The following is a 24,114-nucleotide window of genomic DNA, read 5'->3' as shown; positions in this document are numbered from 1 at the left end:
AGATATTTCCCCTCATCTCTGAGTCTTCTTGTTGTCCTACTGAGAAGACCTCCTGGAATTTCTTAATGAGTTCCTTTCACACTTCCTTGTCACTTGTAGTGAATTTGTCTGCCACTATCCTCGGTTTCATTACCTGTTCCTTCACTATTGTTTTTCTCCTGATGTGGCGTGTAAAAATTTAGCTTGAGTCTTTGCCTTGCTCGCTCTGTCATTTTCATATTGTCGCTCTGACTCTCTTCTCATCCTGACGTATTCATTCGTGGAGACCTGATATCTTCCTCAGATCTCATGTCGGAAATCCGACACACAAAGTAACATAAATTACCCCCATAAATAAAAAGAGAGTGGGCTATTCTGTGACGTCATCTAACAAGACGTATATTTATATATCTCATCTCATTTTAAACCTCAGTCTAGTATTTAAACTTAATAAAAAAGTGTTCACTAGGACTGAATATAAGTAACTACACAAAAAGTACAGTTTGACTCCCTTGTTACTGTTAAATTAAACTCAGAAGTAGACCCAAAACATTGGAACAAGGAGGGAGGCTGAGCATCACAACACGGACCTTGTAAACACAGTCAAGAAGCACTCCCTGATAAATTTTACAACACATAAAAGTTCTTCCTCCGAGCTTCAACACAGGATCCTCTACGATCCGCCCAACCGAACATCTCATTAGCAAAGAGAAAAGCTAAGTATCCGACTGCTTTAGACTCTAGTATTATAGGTGCGCTGTATAATATAGATTAAGTAGCCGGTTATTAGCATGAGAAAATCCCAGTCAAGTACGTTTACTCAGCTCTACTACACACACACACATATTCCATGTCATACCTGTACCTATATGTTTAGGGAACCAATATTAATTCTAAACATTCGGCAGGAATGAGTGATGTGAAGTTACCTTGGATTACAACTGGCTCCCAACATAATTATAAAAATTTGTTACCTTGCTGTACATTAAGCCTTGCAGGCCTCCAGATAGCCGCCATTACGTGGCACTCTGAGGCACAGGGCCACACCCTGATCTGATGCTACAATTACACAGCCTTAGCAGGCCACAACTACAGTATCAGATAAGGCCCTTTTGTGTTTAATACTGTAGATATTAATACTGTAGATAGAGTAGTATACATAATTAAATTAACTATAAGTATACCAGTAGATTAGACCACCATAAGTGGTATGATTTATAATTATATATTAAAGACTAGGTAAACAATTTGTGGTTATATCTTGAGGTTATCTTGAGATGATTTCGGGGCTTTTTCAGTGTCCCCGCGGCCCGGTCCTAGACCAGGCCTCCACCCTCAGGAAGCAGCCCGTGACAGCTGACTAACACCCAGGTACCTAATTTACTGCTAGCTAACAGGAGCATAGGGTGAAAGAAACTCTGCCCATTGTTTCTCGCCGGCGCCTGGGATCGAACCAAGAACCACAGGATCACAAGTCCCGCGTGCTGTCCGCTCGGCCGACCGGCTCCCGTGGTTTATGAAGGATCCACCTCAAAGTGGTTTAAACTACAAATTGTCCCTCCCCCCAACTGTGTGTGATAAGTTCTAGCAGCTGAATTAGAATATACAGTCCACTAACTAAGAACTAACTCAGAAGAAAAATAATATAATATTCAAGTCACTTAAAAAATGAAATAATATAAATAATTAATATTTCATAAAATGAAAACGAATAAAAACTGCTGGGATTTTCCCACATCTCTAGTGTTCTGTTATTTTTATGGTTTCTCCACACCCTTGCACTTAGTTGCTTTGCTAGCTTACATCTCTGATTAAACCATGGGTTTTTTGTCTGCATTTAATTTTTTTCCTTTTGGACTGGAACGAACTTGTCTGCTGCCCCTTTACACTTCTGCGTAATGTAGTCCATCATGTCTTAGGTAGTCTTTCCTCTGAGCTCTGTTTCACAAGCTATATCTGTAAGAAATTTTCTTATCTCTTCAGTTTTCCTTCTGGAACACCGGCCTTTTGTTTTCTGGGCCCGTCCTTGAGTACTTTAACTCTACTTTGACTAGGTACTGAATCATCAGTACACTGTGATCACTCATTCCCACAGGTCCTTCGAAGCCGATTTTCCTTATGATTTAGTCGTTCAGAGTGAATACTAGGTCGAGTCTTCGCAGGTTGATCATTGCCCCTCATTCTTGTGTGTCCCCTGACATGCAGACTTAAAAAGTTTCTTGTTGCCACTTCCAACAGTTTACCTCTCCACGTTTCCTCGCCACTATGCGGTTCCTTGTTTTCCCAGTCTATCCTTCTGTGATTGAAGTCCCCCAATGATGAGCAGATGGGATTGATTTCTGCAGGCAGCAGCGACTGCTCTCTCAATTATAGTGTTAACTGCCACGTTGTTTCTGTCATACTCTTGGCATGGTCTTCTGTCATTTGGTGGAGGGTTATATATATATATATATATATATATATATATATATATATATATATATATATATATATATATATATATATATATATATATATATATATAATATATATATATACATATATATATATATATATTATATATATATATATATATATATATATATATATATATATATATATATATATATATATATATATACCACTGCAACTACTACTCTTGGTCCTCCCATTGTCGTGGTGTTTGTTATGAAGTCTCTGAATCCCTCACAGCCCGGAATTACCATCTCCTTGAAACTCCATTCCTTTCTCATCAGTATGGGTACTCCACCTCCTTCCCTTCCTTCCCTCTCTTTCCTTATTACGGTGTAGTCCTGGAGAAACACCACATTCATTACGATTTCTGGTAGTCTTGTTTCCATGAGTCCAGTATATCTGGGTTCACTTTGTGTGTCATTTCCCGAAGTTCACTTGCATTGCTTGCTATCCCATTTATGTTCAAGTACATTACCTTGAAGCTGACTCTTTTCTGTACATCCTCAGGTTCTGTTGATTTCACTGGAGTTGGCGGACAACTGGTGTCCGTAAGGAGGGGGGGGGGAGGACTAGAACGGAGGACCTGGGGGATCTGGAGTATGAAGAAGGGGGGGGAGGGATGGTTGAGAGGATCTGGTACAGGGGGACTGGGAGGGCTTGGAGTGGTGTGGCCAAAAGGGGTCTAGTGTTGGGGGGTCAATTAGGGCATGGGATGGGGGAGCAGTTGTGGGAATGTGGTGGAGGGGGAGGGAGGTCATGGTTGGATAGTGCAGGGAGATCTGTGGTTGGAGAGGAAATTTGTGAGTTGGTTAACAGGGTCTCAGAGGATTCGGGGGGTCAAGGGAATGGGGGGGGGTCAAGGAGGCTATGGGGTAAAGAAGGAGGAGGGGGCTGGGAGGGGATTGGGTGATAGAGGATGGGGGCAAGGAGGGTATGGGGTAAGAGAAGAAAGGGAATGGGAAGGGTAAAGGGTGAGGGGGAATGGGGTACAGGGAGGGTATGGGGTGAGGAAGGGGGGGGGGCAGAGAGGGTATTGGGTGAGGGGGGGGGGGAGGAAAGGTTGAATAAGCATTTGAAGGGGGACAGGGAATGTTCAGGTTAAGGGAGGGTTTCCATGAGGAGGAAGATGGGGGGTGTTGTCCTCTCCTCTGGGATTGATGGGGTGCTGGTTTGGAGTTCCCCACTCCCTTCTGGGACTATGAGTTGGGAGCATTGGTGTCCTGATTCTCTCCTCTCCCCCTGCGCTTCCTCCTCGCTTCTGCTGCCATTACTCTCTTTTCCCTCATCATGTCCCTCTGGAGGAATACTTTCCTGTAACCACTCATATAGTACAGATAGCTCTTCCTTGCTATAATTACCTCCTTTGCGATTTCGCTTGTGAACACTATCCTCATCAGGTGATCTCTGTCCTTGTTGTACCAGCCTAGCCTGAAATCCTTCTCTATGCCTTGTCTAGTCTTTTCATCTTAATCCTTGTAGGATCCCTGTTATGGACTCATCACCACCATCTGAGTGTGGCATGACAATTCCAGCGCCATCTATGAGTCTGCACTCAAACTCTCCTGATATTGGCCGCTACGTGGATAACACCATCTATTGGTGGTGGCGTGACAACGGAAAATGACTCTGGTTTCCTGCCTTGGCTAGACAGAGAGGTTGTTGTGGATGACCTCTGGTGAGGTGGTGGATTAAGATCAGGGACACCTAGGTTGTGCTATGAGCATAATGTCAACTCACCCGTAAGTAAGTGTTACCTCCTGGTTTCCTCAGTGTACCGTCCTGTTAACTGATGATGTTTCATGTCCACAGAGGTGATGTGTGGGGGAAGTCGTACTGATGAAGACAGTATACCTTGGGCAGTCCACGTTCTCTCAACATGGTTCTGGAAGACGATTAAGTAAGCCGCCGCCGATCTGAAGCAGTTAGTTAGCTGCTGATTACATAGAGATCGGCGTACCCCGATACTGGCTTATGAGAGAAACAAACGAGAGTGAGGTGCCTGTTGTGAAGGGCTGCTAGCCGGTTGCTAGAGGCTTCTGCCAGGGGTTCACTACCCCTGTATTGGTAGTTTTGTGACCCCGATCAGCATGTGGCTGAAGTCCTCTGCCAGCATGTAGCTGGAGAGCGATAGTGGGATATAGGCATCTCGTGATACTGTGTCAGTGGGCTGGCCCACGTAAAAGGTGAACTCGCCAATGTTTCCCAGTACGAGTGGACGAGGTACTGGGCAGTGGAAACACTGGGGTTGGCGAACACTGCATGTGTGCGCTTTTAGTGTTCTGTGTGAAAGCGACACTACTGTAAATAAGTATAGTAATAGTCTATTATATTTAAGATATTTAATGGTTAAGGTAAATACATTGGTGAAGGGAATAGTGTTTTGTTCATCCTTATTTATTCATTGCAGCATATAGCCAAATCTTGAAAGCGTACAACCGACTTGGGGTCGGATACTACAAACAAGGTTCACACATCAAGAACCCGGTTACTGGTCCATAGTGACCGTAGCAATCCTTCTCACTACCTCATTGTCCTTGCTAATCCATTCAGTCATACTGAAGTCTTCCTGTTCGTCTATTCCCACTACTATCACTGATCTTTTCTTCTCCAGCAGCTGACTAGTGCACCTCGCTACTACCTGTGTGGTAGCTGCTTTATATGGCTACCTCCCTCACTGTCGACATTACTTCAGGACACTTTCTAAGTATTTCAACAAATGATGCTTATACAGTGGCAGTCTCTTCCATTGATACATTTCCACCTTATCTTGGTATGATTATCTGGAGCTGAGCTTGGAGTATTGTTCTCTTTGTATTGTTGTGGGTGTGGTGTGGTGGTAGTGAGGGAGGTGGTGGTGGTACTTGTTGACTGTTGTGGGTGTGGTGTGGTGGTAGTGAGGGAGGTGGTGGTGGTACTTGTTGACTGTTGTGGGTGTGGTGTGGTGGTAGTGAGGGTGGTGGTGGTACTTGTTGACTGTTGTGGGTGTGGTGTGGTGGTAGTGAGGGTGGTGGTGGTGGTGGTGGTGGTACTTGTTGACTGTTGTGGGTGTGGTGTGGTGGTAGTGAGGGTGGTGGTGGTGGTGGTACTTGTTGACTGTTGTGGGTGTGGTGTGGTGGTAGTGAGGGTGGTGGTGGTGGTACTTGTTGACTGTTGTGGGTGTGGCGTGGTGGTAGTGAGGGTGGTGGTGGTGGTGGTACTTGTTGACTGTTGTGGGTGTGGTGTGGTGGTAGTGAGGGTGGTGGTGGTGGTACTTGTTGACTGTTGTGGGTGTGGCGTGGTGGTAGTGAGGGAAGTGGTGGTGGTGGTACTTGTTGACTGTTGTGGGTGTGGCGTGGTGGTAGTGAGGGAAGTGGTGGTGGTGGTACTTGTTGACTGTTGTGGTTGTCGTGTTGTAGTAGTGAGGGTGGTGGTGGTGGTGGTACTTGTTGACTGTGACATGGGGTGGTGGTAGTAATAGTTGTCAGTGGTCCTGCTGACCATGACTACCAACGTTGTCAGGGTCGTCACCATGACCTACCTGCACCCCCCCCCCCACTGCCTCAACTGTAGTGAGTCACCGCCACTATCACCATACGTGCACCAGCTGCACACTCTGACTCACTGATTACTCTCTTGTTTTGTTCGTCTCTAAAGTGAGCAATGGGATTGAGTGTGTGTGGGGGGTGGGGGTTGTATTCTTGGTGGGGATAGGGGGGTTGTGATAAGTAGGGGGAAGTTTGTGTCGGGGCTAGGAGAGGGGCTAGGTGGGGACGAATGAGTAGGAGATTGGGCCGGGGTGTACAGAGATATATATACCTGGAGGGACTTGCTTTCCCTCAGCGCGTGACAGGACAGTGCTGAGTGTACACATCGACCTACAAGGTGAGGCTTCCGTTCTCTACTACACACTCTATACTTGTTTTTATTTTGCCACGAGGTGGGCGTTTGTTCTGTCACTCATACCATGAGTGACCTCACCATCAGAGTGACAGTATTAGGCAGCGTCACTCGTCCCCATGAGTGAACTCACCGCCATAGTGACAGCAACCCGTCCTCTTAAAAATAACGTCAATTTTCGCTCGTATGCGCGCTATGGCCAAATTTGGATGTAATTTGAAATGAAATCAACTCACAAAAGTGACGTTCTGTTCTGTTTTCTACTTGAGTCGTCCGGCGTACGCGCAGAGATTATGAGAGGACACTTTAAATTAACGTTTTTCATACCGTTTTGAAACTTTGAGAATTTCCTGCCCACCTAACCTATCAGAGGACCCTTAACTTACTGTTGAAAAAAAATCCCAAATTTATTTTCATTTTTTTTTCATTTTCAAATTACGTCCAAATTCGGCCATACGGGCAAACGGCCAAAAGCGACGTTCTTTTTAAGAGGACAGGTTGCGTCACTCGTCCCATGAGTGAACTCACCGCCATAATGTCAGTGTTTTTTTCTTTATTATAAAAAACTACATATATATACAATAAAAGTAAGTTACTTTAGAACATTGCCGTACACGACCACCACCCGACACAGGGAGATACAGTGCTCCAATCTAAGATTCAAACATGCACCATACCAATACATAACAAATATATTTATATACATACACACACACAACGATAATACAATACACCCGTACCCACGGCAAGGCGCAAAATCGCGCCCATAATTACACCCACCACACAAGTGGAACACAGATAATGTACCGCAAAATCAGAGCTCTAAAACCACATAACAGTGCATGCATTAAACATAAGACTTAATAACATCCACAATGGACCTCAACAAACGGAGGCCGTTATTACCCACCAAAATGAATAATAAATACAGGAAACAACCCAACATAATAAGTCCTTATAAGGGAAATCCTACAGAGAGCATACAATTCCCCAAGGGAATCAAGACAATACAACTGACCACAGTCAGAGGAAAGGGGGCGCACACACCACCGGCAGCAACATCCCCCTCAAGGGGGCATTACTTCAGTTTCGGAAAAGTTGTTCAATGTCAACCAATATTTTTGACTAGTTGTATATGAAAAGGGCTGCAATTGTGCCAAGTTTCAGTACTGCAGCGTAAATAGAAAGGGAGATATATTTTGTATAGATATATATAGAAAAGAAATATATAGGCCTTATATAGAAAAGGGGCAAGACCGGACTGTTGAGGGGGGGGGGGGACATATTGCAATTCTCATCGCAAAGTTGGACACCACCCAGCAGCACGACAAGCAAGGGCGGACATCCAACTCAAGGCCCAAGTAACAAGCTTTACACAATAAAAACTACATACAGCCAAAGCTCACACAAACATCCAAAAAATAGCAAGAATATGGAAACATACAATCATTAGAGGGTAAGGACCCAGGTCTATCCCACTTGACTATATTAGGCAGCGTCACTCGTCCCATGAGTGAGCTCACCGCCATACTGACAGTATTAGGCAGCGTCACTCGTCCCATGAGTGAACTCACCGCCATAGTGACAGTATTAGGCAGCGTCACTCGTCCCATGAGTGAGCTCACCGCCATAGTGACAGTATTAGGCAGCGTCACTCGTCCCATGAGTGAACTCACCGCCATAGTGACAGTATTAGGCAGCGTCACTCGTCCCATGAGTGAACTCACCGCCATAGTGACAGTATTAGGCAGCGTCACTCGTCCCATGAGTGAGCTCACCGCCATACTGACAGTATTAGGCAGCGTCACTCGTCCCATGAGTGAACTCACCGCCATAGTGACAGTATTAGGCAGCGTCACTCGTCCCATGAGTGAGCTCACCGCCATAGTGACAGTATTAGGCAGCGTCACTCGTCTCATGAGTGAACTCACCGCCATAGTGACAGTATTAGGCAGCGTCACTTGTCCCATGAGTGAGCTCACCGCCATAGTGACAGTATTAGGCAGCGTCACTCATCCCATGAGTGAGCTCACCGCCATAGTGACAGTATTAGGCAGCGTCACTCGTCCCATGAGTGAACTCACCGCCATAGTGACAGTATTAGGCAGCGTCACTCGTCCCATGAGTGAACTCACCGCCATAGTGACAGTATTAGGCAGCGTCACTCGTCCCATGAGTGAGCTCACCGCCATAGTGACAGTATTAGGCAGCGTCACTCGTCCCATGAGTGAACTCACCGCCATAGTGACAGTATTAGGCAGCGTCACTTGTCCCATGAGTGAGCTCACCGCCATAGTGACAGTATTAGGCAGCGTCACTCGTCCCATGAGTGAGCTCACCGCCATAGTGACAGTATTAGGCAGCGTCACTCGTCCCATGAGTGAACTCACCGCCATAGTGACAGTATTAGACAGCGTCACTCGTCCCATGAGTGAGCTCACCGCCATAGTGACAGTATTAGGCAGCGTCACTCGTCCCATGAGTGAGCTCACCGCCATAGTGACAGTATTAGGCAGCGTCACTCGTCCCATCGAAATATACAGTAAACATTTCCTCTTTGTTTCAAAATAGTGGATGAAAATTTTCATTGATTAGTGCGCTATTCCACTTCATTTTCATTTATAATCGAATCAATGTACGCAAATTTTAAGCTAATTATTTACACAGGAAAAAGTCACGACAATAACATAAAACAGAATTGCAGCAATGTTATGCTGTATATTTTGTCTTTTGACTCGAAAGCCTCATTCTTCAGTGATTTATGAAAGTCGATACAATTGTGGCTGGGTGAACAGGTGTAATATTGTAGTTATAGTGAACAGGTATACAGCTGAGGCTGGATTGAACAGGTGTACACTTGTGACGGGCGTGAACAAAAGAACATTATGGCTGGAGTGAACAGGTATACATCTGGGGCTAGAGAGAACATGTGTGCAGCTGAGAGTGGAGAGAATATTTATATAGTTGTACCTGGAGTGAATCGGTGTACAGTTGATGATGACGTGAACAGGTGTACAGTAGTGGCTGGAGAGAACAAGTGTACAGGAGTGAACCGGTGTACAGCGAGGATGGAGTGAACAGGTGTACAATTGTGGCTACAGTGAACATGTGTGCAACTGTGGCTGGATTGAACAGGTGTGCAGTTGTTACTTTAGTGAACAGGTGTACAGCCTGTACCGGCAGTGAAAGGTATATGGTATACAGTTATTGATGCAGTGAACAGGTGTACAGTTGTTGCTTTAGTGAACAGGTGTACAGTTGTTGCTTTAGTGAACAGGTGTATAACCTGTACCGGCAGTGAACAGGTATACAGTTGTTGATGGAGTGAACATATGTACAGTTGATGCTGGAGTAAACAGGTGTACAGTTGTAGCTGGAATGAACAAGGTGTTAAGCTGAGGCTGGAGTGAACACGTTTACAGTTGTAGCTGGAGTGAGCAGGTGTACAGCTTTGGCTGGAGTTAACTCCAGCCGCAACTGTACACTTGTTAACAGGTGTACAGTTGCGGCTGGAGTGAGCAGGTGTACAGTTGTTGTTGGAGTGAGTAGGTGTACAGTTGTGGCTGGAGTGAGCAGGTGTACAGTTGTGGCTGGAGTGAGTTGATGTACAGTTGTGGCTGGAGTGAGCAGGTGTACAAATCCACAAGGGCAGTGACGAGGATTCGAACCTGCGTCTGGGTGCACATCAGACACTGCCTTAAAAGGTACAACTGTACACTGCAGGTGTACAGTTGTGGCTGGAGTGAGCAGGTGTACAGTTGTGGCTGGAGTGTGCAGGTGTACAGTTGTGGCTGGAGTGTGCAGGTGTACAGTTGTGGCTGGAGTGTGCAGGTGTACAGTTGTGGCTGGAGTGTGCAGGTGTACAGTTGTGGCTGGAGTAAGCAGGTGTACAGTTGTGGCTGGAGTGTGCAGGTGTACAGTTGTGGCTGGAGTGTGCAGGTGTACAGTTGTGGCTGGAGTGTGCAGGTGTACAGTTGTGGCTGGAGTGTGCAGGTGTACAGTTGTGGCTGGAGTGTGCAGGTGTACAGTTGTGGCTGGAGTGTGCAGGTGTACAGTTGTGGCTGGAGTAAGCAGGTGTACAGTTGTCGCTGGAGTGAGCAGGTGTACAGTTGTGGCTGGAGTAAGCAGATGTACAGTTGTGGCTGGAGTGTGCAGGTGTACAGTTGTGGCTGGAGTGTGCAGGTGTACAGTTGTGGCTGGAGTAAGCAGGTGTACAGTTGTCGCTGGAGTGAACAGGTGTACAGTTGTGGCTGGAGTAAGCAGGTGTACAGTTGTCGCTGGAGTGAGCAGGTGTACAGTTGTGGCTGGAGTAAGCAGGTGTACAGTTGTGGCTGGAGTGAGTTGATGTACAGTTGTGGCTGGAGTGAGCAGGTGTACAAATCCACAAGGGCAGTGACGAGGATTCGAACCTGCGTCTGGGTGCACATCAGACACTGCCTTAAAAGGTACAACTGTACACTGCAGGTGTACAGTTGTGGCTGGAGTGTGCAGGTGTACAGTTGTGGCTGGAGTGTGCAGGTGTACAGTTGTGGCTGGAGTGTGCAGGTGTACAGTTGTGGCTGGAGTGTGCAGGTGTACAGTTGTGGCTGGAGTGTGCAGGTGTACAGTTGTGGCTGGAGTAAGCAGGTGTACAGTTGTCGCTGGAGTGAGCAGGTGTACAGTTGTGACTGGAGTAAGCAGGTGTACAGTTGTGGCTGGAGTGTGCAGGTGTACAGTTGTGGCTGGAGTAAGCAGGTGTACAGTTGTGGCTGGAGTGAGCAGGTGTACAGTTGTGGCTGGAGTAAGCAGGTGTACAGTTGTGGCTGAAGTGTGCAGGTGTACAGTTGTGGCTGGAGTAAGCAGGTGTACAGTTGTGGCTGGAGTAAGCAGGTGTACAGTTGTCGCTGGAGTGAGCAGGTGTACAGTTGTGACTGGAGTAAGCAGGTGTACAGTTGTGGCTGGAGTGTGCAGGTGTACAGTTGTGGCTGAAGTGTGCAGGTGTACAGTTGTGGCTGGAGTAAGCAGGTGTACAGTTGTGGCTGGAGTGAGCAGGTGTACAGTTGTGGCTGGAGTGAGCAGGTGTACAGTTGTGGCTGGAGTAAGCAGGTGTACAGTTGTGGCTGAAGTGTGCAGGTGTACAGTTGTGGCTGGAGTAAGCAGGTGTACAGTTGTGGCTGGAGTAAGCAGGTGTACAGTTGTGGCTGGAGTAAGCAGGTGTACAGTTGTGGCTGGAGTAAGCAGGTGTACAGTTGTGGCTGGAGTAAGCAGGTGTACAGTTGTGGCTGGAGTAAGCAGGTGTACAGTTGTGGCTGGAGTTAACAGATTGTAATGTTCTTACCAGGAAGGAAAACACATGTTACTTTAGTATGGCTTTATTCCATAAAACTAAAATCATCGGAATAGATTCCATGTATCCATTATTCACGGGACTTATTGAACAAAAGAGCAGCAACTCCTAATATATTGAACCTAACCTAGATTCATTATACTTAATGTTACAAAACACCTTCAATCCTTACATTCCTTAATTTTTAAATAAGCTCTACCCACTACAGATCAAGTCTATCAGAGGATCGTATGACTCTCCGTGATTTTCTCTGCTAGAGCTCCAGGCCCGAATCTTCTGGGGAACCTTCTTCTGAATTACTAAGTTCTGAGTTCATAGGGTTAGCTGTATACACATTCCCCTCTGTTGACCTTTGCTCTGCCTCCCTGTCCCCTGCAGGTGATACCTCTTCATTATTAGGTTGGGAATCACTAATTGTCATATCCACACCCGAAGGCCTTTCGACATTCCCCGAAGGTTAGATACTGATTTTCTTTTTAACTGGAACTGTTTTTATTGCTTTCATGTGCACTTTAAGGTGCCTATTAAACAGTTATTCAGAAGGCTGAAATACCTTTGCCTAAATTACAAACATTTCTGGCTTATGCTCATTACACCAATGGTAGCATGAAAAATTTTCTTTGAATATTCAAAAATCTAGAAAGCCTTGTATCAATATTACCCTCCATAAACCGTTGTAACCCTTCTTTTAAGGATTACTGTTCTCTCAGCCAGACCAAGTGAAGAAGGATTATAAGAGGCAGATGTTATATGTTTTATACCATTCTTCCTTCAGATTTCCTTCATTTCACCAGACACAAAATAAGGAGCATTATCTAACACCACCATGTTTGGCAATCCAAAATTACAAAATGTTTTCCTGACCAAGTCACATGTTACAGATGATGCCGTGCAATTACACACGTGAACATCCATATTTTTTTTTTTATATAAATCCAGGATCAACAGGTAATATTTATTACCCTTACCCATGTTTATTACCTGTGTCCCCTAGTGCGTGTGTCCCTTGTGTTAAATAGCCTGTCTTTATCTACCCTATCAATTCATCTGAGAATCTTGTACGTGGTAATCATGTCCCCCTAACTCTTCTGTCTTCCAGCGACGTGAGGTTTAACTCCTGCAGTCTCCCCTCGTAGGTCATACCTCTCAGCTCAGGTACCAGTCTGGTGGTAAACCTTTGAACCTTTCCCAGTTTAGTCATATGCTTGACTAGATATTGACTCCATGCAGGGGCTGCATATTCAAGGATTGGTCTGACATATGTGGTATACAGAGTTCTGTATGATTCTTTACACAAGTTTCGAAAGGCCGTTCGTATGTTGGCCAACCTGGTATATGCTGCTAATATTATCCTCTTGATATGGGCTTCAGGGGACAGGTCTGGCGTGATATCAACTCCCAAGTCTTTCTCTCTCACTCTGACTCTTGAAGAATTTCGTCTCCCAAATGATACCTTGTATTTGGCTTCCTGCTCCCTACACCTATCTTCATTACATTACATTTCCTTGAGTAAAATTCTAACAACCATTTGTTCGACCATTCCTTCAGTTTGTCTAGGTCTTCTTGAAGCCTCAAGCAGTCCTCCTCTGTCTTAATCGTTCTCATAATTTTGGCGTCGTCAGCAAACGTTGAGAGGAATGAGTCTACACCCTCCGGGAGATCGTTTACATATATCAAAAACACGATAGGACCGAGTACAGAGCCCTGTGGGACTCCACTGGTGACTTCATGCCAATCTGAGGTCTCACGCCTCACTGTAACTCTCTGCTGCCTATTGCTTAGGTATTCCCTTACCAACTGGAGCACCTTACCAGTTACTCCTGCCTGTCTCTCCAGCTTTTGTACCAGCCTCTTATGGGGGAATGTGTTAAAGGCGTTCCGACAGTCTAAAAAATACAGTCCGCCCAGCCTTCTCTTTCTTGCTTAATCTTTATCACCATGTCGAAGAATTCTATTAAGCCGGTAGGGCAAGATTTACCCTCCCTGAACCCATGTTGGCGATTTGTCACGAAGTTCCTTCTCTCAAGATATGTTACTAGATTTTATCTCACGACCTTCCCCATCACCTAGAATGGTATACAAGTTCAGGACAATCACATGTAGTTCAGTGCCTCTTGTCTGTCACCCTTTTTGTATATTGGGACCACATTAGCCATCTTCCATATTTCTGGTAGATCTCCCGTTTCCAGTGACCTACTATACACTATGGAGAGTAGCAAGCAGTGCCTCTGCACACTCTTTCAATACCCATGGTGAGATCCTGTCTGGACCAACTGCCTTTCTTACATCCAGATCAAACAGGTGTCTCTTGACCTCATCTCTCGTAATTTCGAACCCTTCCAAGGCCGCCTAGTTTACTGCCCCCTCTCCTAGTGCAGTGACCTCACCTTGTTCTGTTGTGAAGACCTCCTGGAACCTCTTGTTTAGTTCTTCACACATCTCTTTGTTATTCTCTGTATACCTGTCCTCACCTGTTCTAAGTTTTATTACCTGTTCTTTCACTGTTGTTTTCCTCCTGATGTGACTGTGGAGTAGCTTAGATTCGGTCATAGGCTTTGTTTGCTATATCATTTTCATAATCTTTCTCTGCTTCTCACACTACCATACTCATTCCTGGTTCTCTGGTATCTCTCTCTGCTTTCTGGTGTTCTGTTATTTCGGAAGTTCCTCCACGCCCTTTTGTTCAGTTCCTTTTCTTCCATGCATGCCCTGTTAAACCATACATTCTTCTTTTGCTCCTCGGATTTTACCTTTTGGGCCGGGATAAACCTGTTTATTGCCTCCTGACACTTTTGGGTGACATAGTCCAGCATGTCTTGTACAGATTTAGCTCTAAGGTCTGTGTTCTATGGCATATCCCTTAGGAAACTTCTCATGCCCTCATAATTCCCCTTTCCGTATGCCAGCCTTTGTTTCCTTTTGTTTCTCCTCTTTTTTGGGGGGAGATAAATCCTAACTCTACCACGTACTCAATGATCAATACACTGTGATCACTCATTCCCAAGGGTGCTTCCAACTGAACTTCCCTTATGTCCCATTTATTTAGGATAAATATCAGATCAAGCATAGCTGATTCATCTTCCCCTCTCATTAATGTCGGCCCCTTGATGTGTTGACTTAGAAAGTTTTTTGTTGCCGTCCAGCAGCTTAGCCCTCCATGTATCTGGTCCTCCATGTGGGTCTCTGTTCTTCCAATCTTCCTTCCCGTGGTTGAAGTCCCCCATGATTAGTAGTCCAGATTCCTTCCTGCTAGTGAGAGAAGCTGCTCTCTCTAATATGTTAATTGTGGCCATGTTGTTTCTATCATATTCCTGTATGGGTCTTCTGTCATTTGGTGGTGGGTTATATATGACTGCAACTATAATTTTTTGTCCTCTAGTTGCTATGGTACCTGTTTCGTAGTCACTGAAACCTTCACAGCCCTAAACAACCATCTCCACAAAACTCCAGCCTTTTCTTACCAGTAGAGCTACACCACCACCTCCTCTTCCTTCTCTCTCTTTCCTCACAACACAGTAGTCCTGTGGGAACACTGCGTTTGTTATGGTTTTCGTTAGCTTTGTTTCTGTGAGTGCTCTTATGTCTGGGTTTTCTTCAAGTACCCATTTTTCCAAGTTCATTTGTTTTATTTGTAATCCCATCTATGTTAGTGTACATTGCCTTGAGACTCACTTTCTTCTGTCCCTTCTCATATCGCCTTCTTGGTGAGCATTCTGCTGATGGGGGAAGCGGTTCCTTGGGTGTGAGGATTTGTGGGGTGGATAACGGGGTCTCAGAGGATACTAGAGTGAAGGGTGGGGGGGGGGGTCAATTGAAGGGAGGGGAATAGGGAGGTTATGGGATGAAGGGAAAGGGAGGACAGTGGGGGAAATGGGGGGAGGGGGGACAGGAGTAGGGGAGGGGTTGCAGGGTGGGAGTGGGGTGAGTGGAGAGGGAGAGTTGTCTGAACATTTGAGTGGGAGCTGGGAGGGTTCGGCGTAGGGGGGAGGGGAGGGTTCTATGCGTGTATTAGACTTAGTGTGAGATTTTGCATAACAGATCTAGTACATCCGTAAACTTTAAACTGAGAGTCTAGATGGGCCTTCGGTGGAAAGGACTACTGAGCTAACACGTTAAGTATAGTAAGCAGCTCTTACCCGACTCTAGAGACCATATAATAACTATGAGGCATGAGCAAACGCCAATACCTCAAAAGTTTGAGATCCCTTATCATTAGGCCGTCTACCTCCGCCCTTGGTTGACAAGACTTCTCTTGTTCTTCCTGCAGCTCTTGAGTCAGTGCTGACCAGGGCTCCTCTTGTGTTTCCTGCAGCTCTTGAAGCAGTACTGACCATGACTCCTCTTGTGTTTCCTGCAGCTCTTGAGTCAGTGCTGACCACTGCTATATTTCTTCACAGCTAGAAGAATAGGCTAAATTATATATAATTACTCCAATGGAAAATATAAGTTTCTTATGTATTTTGCTACTGTAATATTCGGTTACAAGAAGGACCATAAATGTGGGAAAAATACCTTGATTATATTGATAAAGAGGAAATACTTAGGACTTGAAAAAAATTAAGTACTGAACATATTACATTTGAATACTAAAATATGAAAGCTAATTCTTAGCAAAGGGCAAATGTCCTATGTTTAGATTGTAAGTCCAATTAATCCTCTGTGTCCTTGATACTGGTAATGGGCTGTAGCAGGTAGGGTCCTTAAGGCTGATCTAGGTAATTGATAGACGAACCACAATATACCTGCGGGTATTTCAACACATTAAACTTGTATATTTTTTCAAGGATAAATTGATAAACACAGTTCTATAACTGTAAACACTGGTACGGTTCATGACCAGGGATATGAACAATATACGCTGTCTAGCCCAGCTCTGACAATATTATAGCAGCCAATAATCAGAATGTAATAGTACACACAACAAGTTACAATTACACAAGAATAATGTACATGTAAATATGCAAAGAAAATATTATATGCACATGATGACTATATATACTCAAATATAGATCAGATTTATATGAAGGATTCTTCAATATTATTTTTTTTTTAATTAATACATGAGGTACATCTGCATCTGTGCAGTTACCCTAGACTATATGAAGTGGAGTACAGTGTATCAAAAAATTCAACTACATGATGCTAAAATATCCCCATCACACAGGATAATTAGTCATACAGAGGCCTGTGATAGGCAGTCTGCACTGGCAGACTCCGGATGCATTTTGAAGATATCATCAACACAAGAGTGAAAAAGGTAGCAGAGGTAATATAAGTCCCCCATCTCGCAGGATGGTTAGTCATTCGGGCCATATGTTTAGTAGCCTGCACTGCAAATTTTGGATGCAATATGAGGATATCCTCAAGTATACGAGAGTGAATAACGTAATTGCAAAGCTCCAGGTACCTCATGCTAACTAGTCTGAAAGGTCTAATAACTGGGCATTCGGTGATGTAGTGTGGGAAATCATGCCGCAGTTCCTGCTCACAGAGTTTGCACCTGGAGTGCCCAGGATTGGGAGATCCGTCACCTGTAGCCACCTGCCATAGGAAACGGTAACCCAACCTGATCCTTGCAACCACTGTTTCGCACAGTCTGGTGAACGTTTTGTGCTGCCAATAGATATAGGTTTCAGATCTGAACAAATCAAAGCTTTTAATACTAGTACTTTCAGGTCGTTGGGAGTCAGTAATTTCTTTCCTGTCAGACCTGAGTGTTTGGACCAATATAGTTTTGACAGTAGAGATGGGGATACCTAGATCTAATTCAACTTCATCTTTGTTGCACGATAACTTGGCTGCAATGTCTGTCTCATTATGATGGGTTATATTTATGTGTGAAGGTATCCATATAAAAGAGATTCGAGAACCTTTACTCTGTGCAGCAATTAGATCATTTATAATTGGTAGTATGAGGCTCTTGCTGTCGATCTTCCAGGAGAAGTTTTCGATTGCCTGAAAAGCAGATTTAGAATCACAAAATGTTATTCCTCCTTCAATGTTTTTTAATGTACTGGTAGATAGTTGTAATGCTGCTAAAGAATCCGTCACTGAATAGGTCAAGTCAAAACTTATTGATTGATGAGGCGTTGCCTCGCTGCCTAACGACTCTCATTTTATATATGGACTTATTAAAGTTATAAAACATGCAATTAGACAATCAATACATTACAAATAACACTTAATACTTATCCAAAATTGAGAACTGGAGCCTTTCTGAGAGTTGCCAGATGATATCTCTCTTGTTGAGACCAGGCTGTCTATTTTGATAGATATGGCAGCTTGATGTTGTTGATTTTGATGTCACAGCGTTGCTGTTAAGGATTCTAGTACCTTGCTAGGATACAGTGTACACGCTGTTGCGTCTATCTTGGTGGATGAGGTGGTGGTGGCGGCCTCACCTGCTGGAGTGGACCTCCACACTCTTACTGTGGATAAATGTATTAGGAATTCCTCCCTATATAAGGTTCAGGAACTCCCTAATATCCAGGAAGTCACCACTGAGGATTACAATTAGTTTATACGTAAATATCTTGTTGCAAAATGTCTCCAGCACCTCACACGTGCACACCGTTCCGACGTAAACACCAGGAGCTCCGGTACTGGATGCTTCTGCCCACCGGCGGCGCCCCCCTCCACTCCTGTCAAGGTGCCGGCAATGATTATAAATTGAAAATTTTCATTATATAGACTGATTATTGTGATAAAGTTATGTCACAAGATAAACACCTAGTGCATTTGAAGATTATTGGCAGTACTTAATAGTAGAATTTGTCCTTTATTAAGGATTTTGAAAATACGTCACTGGAAGCAATAATTTTGTTCATAGAATATTTTGGATTATCTGGAAGCTTCTAGATTTTTTAAATTACATGTACAATCACGAAGACATTATGCCCAATCGTGTACTTGACCAAATGGTCATGTAGGATGCTGATGAAGATACTGATGATTCTTAAATCATCAGTAAAGATATGATTCTGATGTAAAATATGGATATGATATGGAAATATTACACTCCTTAGATAATAATATTAATATGATGGGGTGGAATTTTCCACACGTGTTTAGTGCGTGTGGGGTTCTCAGCCCTGCCCTGAGTGGGGGACTCGCTATAGTACAATTTCTGTTTCAATTAATTTCCTCGATGCATGTCTCATTTCTCGGGGTTAACATGCTGGACGTTTTCCTTGTCATCTCAGTTATTGTTAATTGTGCATTGTTCATCTTCCCAGGGAACAGCCACTCTTACAAGCATCAACTCTGTTTCTTTTTTCTCTTATAATCTATTCAGAACTCTGCGTTTTCTTGGCAGTGTCAATATAATGAGGATCTGTCACATTCTTAATAGCAAACTCAGCATATGGGTCCTTGATCCTGCCTTTCGTCCTAGAAAATTCTATTTCTTGTAGATTCAATCTTTTGGCAGATTTTGTTGTTTCAAAAATTATTGTTATAAAGTCGTTTTAAACGATGTCAAGCTTTCCATGTAGTTTAAGAATATGCATAAGAGTAGTGGGACATTGGTTATGACGGAGAGGACATTGTTGTGCACATCAATATAAGTACGGCAATGCTATCCCCATAACTATCCAGGAAATATCTCTCTGGGCTTCGAGACAACTGTTGCATGTTGCTAAGAGTTGATCAAGCTCTTCTTTATTTTCTTCACTAGTGCAAACAGCTACCGGCTTGGTTAATGTGGTCAACTTACTCTAGAGCTTCACCATGAATTTGCAGGACTTCATTTTCTCACCGCTTGTCATGGAAGTATAGGCCTTTGTCATATTTGTAGAGATAATTAAGCCAAGCTCAGTGTATTTTCTATCAGAGAGTTAAATGGACCACATCTTTATAAGGGCTTTCTGCCATGACGACATCTGTATATCATACTTGTACTTCTTCTGGTAAAAAAAGTATTATGGATGACATTCATGGAAATGTTTAATAGTTGGGGCTCGGGACATCTCCTTGGTGGAATCGGCTGGATTGAGCTGATATTGTTAAGTCTGAATGTGAAAAAGATCTGAAGGTCATGATTAGTAGGAGTTTAAAGCCCAAAAAGCAGTGCAGAAATGTTTTGAATCAGTCAAATTCAATACTGAGATTTATTCCCAGATGCAATGGCAATAAAGCAACGTTATTCTTCAGTTGCATCTTGCTCTTGTTACAGCTAATCCTTTTGATAGTTCCCAACGTCACTAAACTGATGTACTGAATTGCCCGAACCTGACCTGACGGAGGACCATGGAAAATAAACGGGACATCACGTCAATTTTTTGAGCCGCTACCATTTATAACAAATCAGTTTTTGGCTCTAGGGGAAATAAACATTCCATTCACCTGGGCTCTTGGAGACATGAAGCGTGGACCCCACGCTTGTGAGGCCGAAGCTCTAGCGACCAAGCTACTGAGTGGTCTTATTAGGGAAAGATTCCAGGAGCAGCATACTGAGGCTCAGAGGAATTAGTGCTCCACGCCCACGGTATATAAAGGACGGCTGTAATTAGTGATCCACGCCCACGGTATATAAAGGACGGCTGTAAGGAATCTTTCCTTATTAAGACCACTCAATAGCTCAGTCGATAGAGTTTCAGCCTCACATGTGTGGGGTCCACGGTTCGAGTCTCCTAGAGCCCAGATGAATGGAATTGGCTTTAGGGGATTTATACATCAAAATGAGATATACTTTTTGAGAGGATGGAAAGTTTATTATGCTCCATTTAGATCATGCAGCTTAATTTTGGTCACCATACTGATGAATGGACATAAATTAAATTTAATTAGAATAATTATTCTAATAATTAAAATCCCGCTAATTAGAAATATTCCATATGAGAAGATATTGAGAAAGCTTAATTTACATTATTTAGCAAGGCCAAGAGATAGTGATGACATGACTGAAGTGTATAAGTAGATGAATGGGCAAAACAAGTGGAAATATTAATAAGGTTATAAAACATCAACACAAATAAAACACGAAACAATGAATATAAGTTATATAAGCTTAGATATAGGAAAGACCTGGGTAAATATTGGGTTGGTTGGGAACTGGATTGTGGATATGTGGACCCAATCACTGGGAAACATTTTAGGCGTGGGACAGCTGAACTGTTTCAAGCGTAGGTTAGACATATGTGAATAAACTTTGGTGGATATAAATACTAGCTTCGGTGCCTGAGCCTATAGGCCTTCTGCAGTTTCCTTAATTCTTATCTTATTATGTATTACAGATACCTGCCCACACCAACATGGCAGATCCACTGACAATAACCATTAACGGCCAACAATATGAAGGTAAATGCCACTATTCACATTGTTATTATTATTATTATTATTATTATTATTATTATTATTATTATTATTATTATTATTTTTATTTTTATTATTATCACTATTATTATTATATTATTGCTGTTGCTGTTGGTTTTATTAATGTCTTTAGTTAAGTTAGAATAGTATATTTGTTGACATGTTGCAAGGTGTGAAGCCGTCCCTCCAGCGACCCTGGAGGGTCATGAGTGGACTCTCGGTACTAACATGTCTCACACGCCTAAGACAAGGGAAGAATATACCTTTACTGTATTACAGTAAATCTTGTTTGTGTGAGTGTGGGTCATGTATCCATTTGTGTGAGTGTGGGTCATGTATCCATTTGTGTGAGTGTGGGTCATGTATCCATTTGTGTGAGTGTGGGTCATGTATCCATTTGTGTGAGTGTGGGTCATGTATCCATTTGTGTGAGTGTGGGTCATGTATCCATTTGTGTGAGTGTGGGTCATGTATCCATTTGTGTGAGTGTGGGTCATGTATCCATTTGTGTGAGTGTGGGTCATGTATCCATTTGTATGAGTGTGGGTCATGTACCCATTGTTTGTGGGTCATTTCTCCATTTGTGTGAGTGTGGGCCATGTATCCATTTGTGTGTGGGTCATGTCTTCATTTGTGTGAGTGTGGGTCATGTATCCATTTGTGTGAGTGTGGGTCATGTATCCATTTGTGTGAGTGTGGGTCATGTATCCATTTGTGTGTGGGTCATTTCTCCATTTGTGTGAGTGTGGGCCATGTATCCATTTGTGTGTGGGTCATGTATCAATTTGTGTGAGTGTGGGTCATGTATCCATTTGTGTGAGTGTGGGTCATGTATCCATTTGTGTGTGGGTCATGTATACATTTGTGTGTGGGTCATGTATACATTTGTGTGAGGGGTCATGTATCCATTTGTGTGAGTGTGGGCCATGTATCCATTTGTGTGTGGGTCATGTGTCCATTTGTGTGTGGATCATGTATCCATTTGTGTGAGCGTGAGTTATGTATTCACCTAGTTGTACTCACCTAGATGTACTCAACCTTGCGGGGGTTGAGCTATGTCTCTTTGGTCCCGCCTCTCAACCGTCAATCAACTGGTGAACAGATTTCTGAGCCTACTGGGCTCTATCATACCTATATATGAATCTGTGTATGGAGCCAGCCTCTACCACATCATTTCCTAGTGCATTCCATTTATTAACTACTCTGACACTTAAAAAAAATCTTTCTAACGTCTCTGTGGCTCATCTGGGTACTAAGTTTCCACCTGTGTCCCCTTGTTCGTGTCCCACCCGTGCTGAAGAGTTTGTCTTTGTCCACCCAGTCAATTCCCCTGAGAATTTTGTAGGTGGTTATCATGTCACCCCTTACTCTTCTGTTTTCCAGGAACGTGAGGTTCAGCTCCTTTAGCTTTTCATCGTAGCTCATTCCTCTCAGTTCCGGGACAAGCCTGGTGGCCTACCGCTGAATCTTCTCTGACTTTGTTCTGTGTTTAACTAGGTATGGACTCCAGGCTGGAGCTGCATATTCCAGGATTGGTCTGACATAAGTGGTATACAGGGTCCTGAACGATTCCTTACACAAGTTTCTAAAGGCAGTTCTTATGTAGGCCAACCTAGCATATGCCGCTGATGATATCCTTTTGATGTGGACCTCTGGGGACAGGTTCGGTGTGATTTCAACCCCCAGATCTTTCTCTCTATTTGACTATTGCAGGATTTCACCTCCCAGATGGTACATTGTGTGCAGCCTCCTGCTCCCTTCGCCTAATTTTATCACTATACACTTTCCTCAGTTGAAATTTAGCAGCCATTTTCTAGACCATTCCTCCAGTTTGTCCAGGTCATCCTGTAGTCTCTGTCTGTCTTCATCTGTCTTGATTCGTCTCATAATTTTTGCATCATCAACAAACATTGAAAGGAATGAGTATACCCTCTGGAAGATTGTTTACATATATAAGAAACAGGATGGGTCCAAGTACTGAGCCCTGTGGGACTCCGCTGGTGACATCTCGCCACTCTGATGTCTAACCCCCTCACCGTTACTCGCTGTTTCCTGTTGCTTAAGTACTCCCTTATCCACTGGAGCACCTTCCCTTTTACCCCTACCTGTTGCTCCAATTTTTTTAACAGCCTTTTATGGGGTACTGTGTCAAAAGCTTTCTTGCAGTCCAGGCATATGCAATCTGCCCTCCTTTCTCTTTCCTGCCTAATTTTTGTTGCCTGGTCATAGAATTCCATTTAACCTGTGAGGCAAGATAAACTATCTCTGAACCCATGTGGGTGGTGTGTTACAACGCTACTTCCCTCCAAATGCTCTACGAGCCTTTTCCTCACGATCTTCTCCATCACCTTGCATGGTAAACAAGTTAGGGAAACTGGCCTGTAGTTCATTGCCTCCTGCCTGTCACCCTTCTTGTATATTGGGACTACGTTAGCTGTCTTCCAACTTTCTGGTAGGTTTCCTGCTTCCAGTAACCTGTTATACACCATAGAGAGTGGCAAACTTAATGCTTCTGCACCTTCCTTTAGAACCCATGGTGAGATTCTGTCAGGCCCAACAGCCGTTGTCACATCCTGCTCCAACAGACACTTTTTGACCTCATCACTTGGGAGGTCAAATTCCTCCAAGGTTGCTTAGTTTGCCTCCTCATTTAGTGCAGGGGCTTCTCCTTGTTCTATTGTGAAGACCTACTGGAATCTCTTATTGAGTTCTTCACACACCTTCTTGCCATTCTCTGTGTATCTGTTCTCCCCTTTTCTCAGTTTCATCACTTGTTCCTTCACTGCTGTTTACCTCCTAATATGGCTGTGGAGCAGCTTTGGTTGGGTCTTGGCTTTATTCACGAAGTCATTTTCATACTGTCTCTCTGCTTCCCTTCTCACTCTGAGGTACTCATTTCTGGCCCTCGAGTATCTCTCCCTGCTCTCCGGTGTTCAGTTATTTCTGTAGTTTCTCCATGTTCTTTTACTCAGTCTCTTTGCTACCTTACATTCCTGGTTGAATAAATTCTGGCATTAACTGTAAATATTCCATATGTGAATTTATATAGAAACTAATAATAATCTTAGCTAAATTTATATGAAAACGGGTGTCTTAGCCGTAAGACGACTTCTGTAATTTCGTTTCGTTACGCGTCCTCGTGATCACAAGATCCCAACAAAGAGGGA

General features: G+C 43.8%; 2 protein-coding genes across 2 annotated transcripts in view; both read left to right on the top strand.

Annotated features, from left to right (window-relative positions):
- The first annotated feature begins 6,224 nt into the window (after positions 1-6,224).
- LOC123769025 (xanthine dehydrogenase/oxidase) overlaps positions 6,225-24,114 on the top strand; it is a 170,241-nt gene continuing 152,351 nt past the window's right edge. Inside the window, exons 1-2 of the mRNA XM_069309232.1 lie at positions 6,225-6,294; positions 20,869-20,932. Of these exons, the coding sequence (XP_069165333.1) occupies positions 20,887-20,932 (46 nt within the window). The 5' untranslated portion in view covers positions 6,225-6,294; positions 20,869-20,886. The remainder of the gene's footprint in view (positions 6,295-20,868; positions 20,933-24,114) is intronic.
- LOC123769083 (uncharacterized) lies at positions 7,819-8,880 on the top strand. The gene has a single exon (XM_045760039.1). The coding sequence runs from the start codon at positions 7,819-7,821 to the stop codon at positions 8,878-8,880; it is 1,062 nt and encodes a 353-aa protein (XP_045615995.1).

This window comes from Procambarus clarkii, chromosome 64 (assembly GCF_040958095.1).
Source record: "Procambarus clarkii isolate CNS0578487 chromosome 64, FALCON_Pclarkii_2.0, whole genome shotgun sequence".
NCBI classification, from domain to species: domain Eukaryota; kingdom Metazoa; phylum Arthropoda; class Malacostraca; order Decapoda; family Cambaridae; genus Procambarus; species Procambarus clarkii.
Note: the sequence above shows the minus strand (reverse complement) of the source record. Positions and strands in the feature narration are given on the sequence as shown.

Coding starts and splice junctions, on each gene's coding strand:
- LOC123769083 (XM_045760039.1), top strand. CDS start 7,819: ATGAGTGAGCTCACCGCCATACTGACAGTATTAGGCAGCGTCACTCGT.